Source organism: Tachyglossus aculeatus, chromosome X1, assembly GCF_015852505.1.
Source record: "Tachyglossus aculeatus isolate mTacAcu1 chromosome X1, mTacAcu1.pri, whole genome shotgun sequence".
NCBI classification, from domain to species: Eukaryota; Metazoa; Chordata; class Mammalia; order Monotremata; family Tachyglossidae; genus Tachyglossus; species Tachyglossus aculeatus.
This window is the reverse complement of record NC_052101.1, coordinates 115,333,073-115,341,457: the sequence shown is the minus strand read 5'-3', so window position 1 is coordinate 115,341,457 and position 8,385 is coordinate 115,333,073. Positions and strand designations below refer to the sequence as shown.

General features: G+C 55.5%; 1 protein-coding gene across 1 annotated transcript; it reads right to left on the bottom strand.

The window, feature by feature from the left end:
* Positions 1-110: 110 nt before the first annotated feature.
* On the bottom strand, positions 111-8,155 carry IL27RA (interleukin 27 receptor subunit alpha). The gene is made up of 14 exons (XM_038739850.1): positions 8,101-8,155; positions 7,017-7,134; positions 6,412-6,581; positions 6,131-6,285; positions 3,753-3,906; positions 3,464-3,549; positions 3,022-3,205; positions 2,703-2,885; positions 2,462-2,563; positions 2,205-2,363; positions 1,570-1,698; positions 1,334-1,427; positions 755-848; positions 111-518 (listed from the first exon to the last, which is right to left on the bottom strand). The coding sequence occupies exons 2-14, from the start codon at positions 7,103-7,105 to the stop codon at positions 135-137; spliced, it is 1,983 nt and encodes a 660-aa protein (XP_038595778.1). The 5' UTR covers positions 7,106-7,134; positions 8,101-8,155; the 3' UTR covers positions 111-134.
* Positions 8,156-8,385: the final 230 nt, after the last annotated feature.

Here is an 8,385-nt window from a genome sequence, read left to right as displayed (position 1 = left end):
TGCCACCCAATTCTGCCACCCCACCTCCCCCTACAGTTTGGAGAGGAATTCGAGAGTCCTGTCCCCCAACTCCCAAAGACATAAGGATGGCAGAAACAATGGTGGTTCCGATTGGTTTATTCTTCTGTCTAGGCCTACAGCGGGGAGGGAAGGAGTCGGAGAGGGGAGCCCTCCAGGCTTTGGGACACGCCAGTCATTTCTGGCCCAGTGTCTATCTCCCCTTCCTCTCCCGAGGCTGGTAGGTTCTCAGATTTTTCGGTTCCCACAGTCCCCTCTGGCCCCCTTTCCCCACCATCCTGCATCTCCTCTTCTCCAGGCTGTGTGGTGATTTGAGCACAGTCAACTTGTCCTGCCGAGTAGAGACCCAGCTCTTCTGGGGTGGGCAGGAAGTGCCTCTCGTAGCCAAAGGTGGGCAATGGCTGTTGGCTGGCCACTCCAGCCTCTGGTGCAGTCAGGGGCTCCATCTCTTCCACTTCTAGGAGAGGAGGCTCCTGTGGGGGCAGGGCCCTGGGGACATCCTGGGAGGCAGCAGATTTTGGGGTGGTGAGTTCCTGTCCTGCCCAGGAATCCTCTCACCTCCAGGGCTTGGGTTTTATATTGTGAACAGGCTGGATTGGGGAACTGGTGATGTGGGTGTTCAGGGGTGGGGCTGAAGACCCCCAAACCATGAGGCCTCCTCCCCCACTCCCGTCCTTCTGCTGGGAGACACAGGACTCCTGTCTTCCCCACCAGATCCCTTTCTCCTAGCTCTCACCTCTTCCTCCGTCCAGGCGGCTCTGCTGTTGAAAGGATCTGGGGTGTCCTCCCAGAGCCAGCGGGGTGGAATCTTGTGGCAGATATGGAGGCAACTGGCAGGGTATGGGAGAGGATGGGGGTGGGGGAGAGGTGAGAGAGAGAGAGATAGGCTTAGGGTGGAGAACCAGGGATCCTCCCTCCAGCACCATGTCAGTCAATCGATTGTAATTATTGAGTGCTTACTGTGTGCAGAGCACTGTACTAAGTGCTTGGGAGAGTACAACTCTAACACTATAACAGACACATTCCCTGCCCTCAAAGAGCTTACAGTCTAGAGGGGGAGACAGGCATTAATAAGAATAAATAAATGACAGATATGTACATAAGTGCTGTGGGGCTGGGAGCGGGGATGAATAAAGGCAGCGAGGCAGGGCAAGGCAGAAGGGAGTTGAAGAAAATGAAAAGAGGGCTTAGTCAGGGAAGGCCTCTTGGAGGAGGCTTCTGACACCCACAGAAGGAGCATTTGCAGAGTTTTTGCCTCCCACAGCCCCCTTGGGACTGGAGCCAGAAGCCCAGTGCCTGGTGTTCCTTTCCTCACCGTTTGGAGAAGGCCAGGCCCAGTCCACAGCCTAGTAGCAGCAGCCCAGGGAATAGCAGGCAGCCCAGGAACACCTTCCACCTTACTGTGTTCTCTGTAGAAGGACAAGAACATCAGGGAGCTGCCCGGTGAGCCCCCTTTAGGACCCAGGCACCCTGCTCCCCCTCCTACAGCTTTGGCCCTCTGCCCCCTCCCCCTCCAATCCCCTGCTGCCCTCCGCCACCCAGTCTAAGCACCTGGGAGTTGGAATAGAAGGCTTGGTCCAGGGAGTCCTTCCCCGGCAGAGGTGGCAGCCGTCATCCATAGCTTGTAGCGCCCACCGGACACCAGGTTCCGCAAGGTTAGATTTTGGGTGTCTGAACTCACTGAGCCCAGGACAATAGAGAAGCCATGTGTGCAGAGTCGGGGAAGATTGGGGTGGGGTAAGGGAGAGGGATCTGGTATAGCAACTGGGCAGAGGAGAGGGATAGCATCGTACTGGTCAGGGCCCCAAGATGAGTGGGCCTGGGTCAGGGACTGGGTGGCAGCCTAGCTTAGTGGAAACAGCCCAGGCTTGGGAGTCAGAAGTCATGGGTTCTAATCCCAGCTCCGCCACTTGTCTGCAGTGTGACCTTGGGCGAGTCATTTCTCTGTGCCTCAGTTCCCTCCTCTGTAAAATGGGGATTGAGACTGTGAGCCCCACGTGAGACAACCTGATTACCTTGTATCTCCCCCAGCACTTAGAACAGTGCTTGGCACATAGTAAGCATTTAACAAATACCACCATTATTATTATTATTATTATCATCATTATTATTATTATTCTGGCTGATGGTCTGAGAGTGGCAGGGAGGCACAAAGGGGATGGGGGAAAGGGAGATGGTGCTCTTACCAATGCAGAGGGTAGGAGGGCTGGTGCCCGCCTGCACATACAGGTTATAACTAGTCAGGTGCCCACGACGCTGCCTGAGGGGCAACTGCTCCCATGCTACAACTGGTGCTCCCCCGGGGACATCCTGTAATCGCTGAAGGGCTGGGCCTGCCAAGGGCACTGGGGAGAGAACAGGGGTGAGTTAGGGCCATCCCCTGCCCAGGCCTTGCCCTTCCTCCAGGCCACATGCCTCTTCCCGCCCCCCTCCCTCCACCTACCTGTCTCTTGCCCATAGCCCCAGGCTGGCAAGGAGCGGCCCAGCCCTTGGGGGAAAATGCCACTCACAGCCACCTGGAAGGGGATTCCCGGTGGGAAGTTCCCTATGGGGCAGGAGGGAGGAGGAAAGAGGCAAAGTCAGTGCTTCCTTCCCTGTTTCCTCTGCCTCTCCCGTCCCCCCCCACATTCCACCTATTTCCCCTTCTCCCTCTCCAGCTCCCAGCTCTAGGCTTCACCCCTCACCATTCAGCAGGACTTTGTGTTCCCCGGCTTGTAGTCGGATCCAGTGAAGTTCCTGGACAGTTCCCCCATCCCTGGCCCACTCCACCACATACTCCTGGGGCTCCCCTCCTTGCCCGGGCTTCCAGGTTACTAGCAGCTCCTGGTTCCCTGTGCTCTCGACCCTGACTCCCTCCGGGGCAGAACCTGGACGGGGAGAAGGAGGGAATCAGTCCGAGGGAAGCCAAGTCCCTGCACAGACCAATCGATGGTCTCACCTGGACCTGGTGGCCCTGGCACCTTCCAGGGCCCACACTGTGCAAAGAAAGCTTACAGCCCTTACCCGCACACTCCAAGGTGAGGTTGGCAAAAGGTGTGCGGCCGGTAGGGTTGAAGGCCAGCACCCTTGCCCACTCTGCGTCTCTGGGAAGCAAGGCTTGGCAGCAGGGGTGCACAACAGGGGGCAGGTCACAACCCCTGACCCGGAACACCACTTCATAGCTTAGATTGGTCTCATTTGCGAGCGGCTGAATGGGGTGGGGAAGAAAGGGTTAATGTCCCCCTCCCCCGTCCCCCCCATCTCTAAGGAACAAAATTTCCTTCCAGTGCTGGAAAGAGAATCCCAGCCCAATCCCTCTGGTTTCTCCCATGCTGCCTCCTGCGTGTGGCTTGATCCGCCAGTGGAGTGACGGCAACATGACGGCCTACGAGAATGCCAATGGGGCAAGAAGGAACCGAGAAAAGGTCTCCTAGCTGGGGAGTGGGGGGGTGCAGGGCCCACTCACCTTCCAGAGCAGCAGGGGACTGTCACCCCCAGGCTTCGGACTGCAGAGAGATGCTGACACCCACAGATTCACCAGGCTGCTTGGTGCTGGAGAGGAGAGGCAGGGAAGAGAAAGACGGGGGAATGAATGAGGGAAGAGAGTCCCCGAGAGAAGCTTGCCAAGTGGATTCATGAGCGTTTGGGCCAGCAGGGACTAAAACTCAAGAGATCAGTTTCTTGGCACTTGCTGGGGGCCAGGAGAGACCTCCAAAAGGAGACGACCCCCGTCTCCCCCTCCGCCGCGTGCTCACCAGCCGGCACACTCCAGAAGCTGATACTTGGGCTCCAGTCACTCCAGAAGCCTTTCTCATCCTGAAGTCGGCAGCGGATGGCCACCTCGTATCTTGTGGCGGGTTCCAGGGCTTGGAGGACAAAATGGCCCATAAGTGTGTCTTCTGGATCCAGCTGGCCAGAGAAAGGGTGGTTAGAAAGAGTGGGAGAGGGGTATCTGAGCATGGGTAGGCAAGCAGCACAAATAACCACCGCAGAGGAGGGGAAGCCAGCAGGTGTCAGCAAACAGAGTCAGATGATAGATAATATGAGGAATAATGAGGAATACACTCCATGTTCTCTCAGGGAATGCCTACTCAAACTAAGAAGGCTGTGTTATGTAATGAACAACATACATCGCCAACTCTCCATTAGCCGTGGCATGGGAACTCTGGCTGGATAATTGAAACTCTTGAGCAATCTTCTTCCCTCTCCTGTCCTTTTAGAGGAGCTATGTCATGTCGCCAAATGAACAGGTTGAAGTTTCTCCTCTTGCCCACCAGACGGGTGGTGCTAGCCAGCATTGAAATGGTCGCAGAGACAGGTGTTGGAGAATTGGCTCTAGGAGCTGGCATCCCATTTGCTCTAATTTGCCAGGCGATAAACAATAACGTGCAATACCTTGGTTTTGTCTAGTGCTTTTAATCCCTACGCATTCTCACATTAATGACCTCGTTTTTGCTCTCAGTACAACCCTGGGTGACTCAGGCATTTAGAAAGGCAGGCATTATTATCTCCGTTTTGAAGATGAAGAAATTGAGGTATAGAGAGGCCCACGGTCACACGGCAGGCTGGTGGGAGAGTTCAGACTCGAACATGGGTCCTCTGGCTTCCAGATGGGTGCTCTTCCATGACAATATGCTGACTCCCCGAATCACGTGATTTCCAAAACATCGTGGACGCCAGTAAAATGGGAGGGCCTGAGAACCACTAGTGCCACATTGGGTGGACAGACCTTATTTCTGAAGGGCCACGTTACAGGTGCTCCCGACACTACAGCTTCGGGAGTCACAAAGGCAGGGCACGGGGCACTTGCACATGGCACTTATGTCCATATCCTTAACACTACTAATTGTGGTGTTGTTAAGGGCTTACTGTGTGCCAAGCACTGTGTAGGGATAGATACGTGATAATCAGGTTGGACAGAGTCCCTGTTCCACATGGTGTTCACAATCTAGTAGGAGGGAGAAGAGGTATTGATTTTTACAGTTGAGGAATCTGAGGCCCAGAGAAGTGGAGTGATTTGCCCAAGGTCACACAGCAGGCACGTGGTGGAGCTGGAATTAGAACCCAGGTCACAGCCTAGTGGATAGACTATGGGCCTGGGAGTCAGAAGGATCTGGGTTCTAACTCCAGCTCCACCACTTGTCTGCTGTGTGACCTAGGGCAAGTCACTTAACATCTCTTTGCCTCACCTACCTCAACTGTAAAATGGGGATTAAGACTGTGAGCCTCCTGTGGGGCAGGGACTGTGTTCAACCCGATTTGCTTGTTTCCACCCCAGCACTTAGTACAGTGCCTGGCACAAAATAAATGCTTAACAAATGCTATTAGCGTGGCTTAGTAAAAAGAGCACGGGCTTGGGAGTTGGAGGACGTGGGTTCTAATCCCGGTTCCGCCACTCGTCTGCTGTGTGACCTTGGGCAAGCCACTTAACTTCTCTGGGCCTCAATTACCTTGTCTGTAAAATGGGGATTAAGACCGTGAGCCCCACGTGGGAAAACCTGATTACCTTGTATCTACCCCAGTACTCAAAACAGTGCTTGGCATATGGTAAGTGCTTAACAAATACCATCATTATTATTATTATTTGACTCTCAGGGCCCAGGCTCTTTCGACTAGCCCACAGTGCCCTATCCTTATACTCTGCTGCTTCCCTTATCTGTAATTTATTTTCACGTCTGTCTCCCACTCTAGACTGTAAGCTCCTTGTGGGCAGGGATCATGTCTACTAACTCTATTGTATTGTACTCTCCCAAGCACTTAGTGCGGTGCTTGGCACACAGTAAATGCTCAATAAATACCATTGATTGACTGACTGATTGACTGGTCGATGCCACATGTCCCTTTCCCTCATCTGGGAGCTGGAGTGTGAAGTTGCTGCAGGGAGGGAAGGTGACGGTTCGTCAGGATGTAGGGGATATTGGAAAGAGATCACAACACTTACAACACTCCTGCCGTCCTGTACACTTCACGGGCTAGTTAATGGCCGTATAATAGTGTTGGGACAATGTACTTAAGGAAATGACCCAGGAACCCATCCATTCCTCTTCACTGTCATCCATCTGGGGTCTAGCCCAGTCTGAGCAGGCAGCTTCTGTTTTCAGGGAGCAGGAGGAATGGGCGGCAGTTTACAAACCTGGATCCAGACGGGGCTGCTGTGGTTGCGGTAGCGGAGCTGGTAGATGAAAGACTGGGGATAGGACCATTCAGGAGGGGTCCAGGTAACGGTGACCTCTAAAGAGTCATTGGAGTACTCCACACTGGGAGACATCTTAGGGGGGTTGGGTTTCACTGGGGAAAGAAGAAGAGGTCCTGGTGGGCCCATCCTGCCAGTCCCTCCTGGGGTGGAGGGAGAAGAGGAGGCACGACACCTCCGATTCAGCTGCGTATAGCCTCCCGGCCGGCCTTCCCCTTTACCTATGTCGTCCAGGTCGATGAGGAGGGGCTCAGGGTCTCCTGGGCTGGGGGGACGGTGGGCCGACCTCACCCAGACTTGGTACAAGTCAGACTCGGTCAAGCTTTCTCTCTTGATCAGTACCCAGTGCTGCCCTATGGGTACCTGGGTCTCCTGAGTCCTGTTAGGGTCGCTGGAAGGAGAGGACAGGCTGGGGAGATGGCATCAGTGGAGGGATAGGGGAACAGGAGGGTTGAGCGGGGGGCAGGAGGCGAGGGGAGCCTCGGATCTGTATGGGGACTGGGGTTCCTTAGGTAGAGCAAGGATAATTGGGAGCCAGGACTCCTGGGTTCTACTCCCTGGCTCCCCTCTTCGAGTATAAGATCCTTGAAGGCAAACGGAAATCCTATTCTTTAATATTTATCCCAAACAGCTGAGAAAGTGCCGGCCCTCAATAAAGAACTGTTGACTGACTCACCGACAGTCTTGGAGTGGAAAGCCGTGTTGGGAAAGGATGGATGAAGGCCAGACAGTTCATTATGTACCTCAGTGGCATCCCCTCCGCCCTCGCACGTCCCTCCCTCTTTGCCCACCTTGCCGTGGCTGTTCCGTCCCCATTTTTACTCACTACTTTTTGCTCTGGTAGAAAAAGGTGTATAAGACTCCTGGGTCTGGGCCAGGTTCCCACGTGCAGTTCATGTCGTTGGTGGGTACCATCAGGTAGCACTGCAGCTTGCTAGGGGCATCTGGGGACATGGGAAACCATCCGTCGCACGACAATAGAGAGACCTCTCCCCCTCCCTCTGATTGCCCTCTTTCCCCCAAAGGCCTTGGGACTCTTCCTCCTTAAAATCTTAGCTTGGCCTCTAGTTTCATCCCCTCTCCTGAAGTTCCCGGTCAGGATCCCTTTTAGACTGTGAGCCCACTGTTGGGTAGGGACTGTCTCTATATGTTGCCAACTTGTACTTCCCAAGCGCTTAGTACAGTGCTCTGCACACAGTAAGTGCTCAATAAATACGATTGATGATGATGATGATGATGATCCAGAGATCAGGACTCTGACATTTTCCTCCAGGGTCCTCGGAGGAGAAGGAAGGGCGGTCTGCTGGGTGAGTGCAGAAGAGTTGGGAGCCAAGACAGCTTGCTTTGTCTTTGAAACAGCATTGGCTCCACCTCAGATGCTGTCTTTTTGCTAGATGGGAGCTCAGAAACCACCACATCCTGTGTCTGCCTCAAGATACATGGTACCCCCCCACCGCCCCGGCGGCACCATCATCCGTTGGTTGGGGGCGGGGGTAGAGGAAGGTGAGTCACAGGCAAGCACCATGTGCCATAGGCATTTGAGGGGGGCTGGGGTTGGGGGCAGCGCTGGGTGGGATTAACAGATTTGGGGTGTGTAGGGGGGAGGCATCCAGAAGAAACGGTGTCTTCCCGGCACCGGACGAAGACCGGGGAATACTGCATTCAAGTCCCCATCACCAGTGGGCAGGGGTTGAGGGCGATGCATGGGCAGCTCCGGCATGCTGGCCCCCCTGAGCTGCCCAAATCCCCCCCACCCCCCACTTTCCCTAGCACCTTGTTGCCGGGCGGTCGGGCGGGCGGCCCTAGCTAGCTGCAGGTTTGCAGCAGGACGGAGGCGGGGGCAGGAAGGACGGGGCCGAGATGGGGAGGGAGGGAAGCAGAAAGAGGGGAGGAGTCCGGAGAGAACTCACCCTTTGGGAGGCCCAAACTCCCGAGGAGCAGTAGGAAGCCGCCGGCGAGGCTCTGGCGGCTCTCCAGAGCCCCCATGGGGACCCCAGGGCTTGCCGCCGAGAGAGGGGGAGCAGCCCCCAGCAGACACCCGGGCAGCGACTCCTCTTCCTCCCCGGCCGGGGATCCCTTCGCCCCCACCTCCCCACGCTTCCCCTTCTCGGGCCCCACCCCCAACCCTCTGTCTCGGGCGGAAGCTCTGGGTTGAACGCGCCCCCTCCTCGGCAATCTGGGCCCGGAGGGGGGAC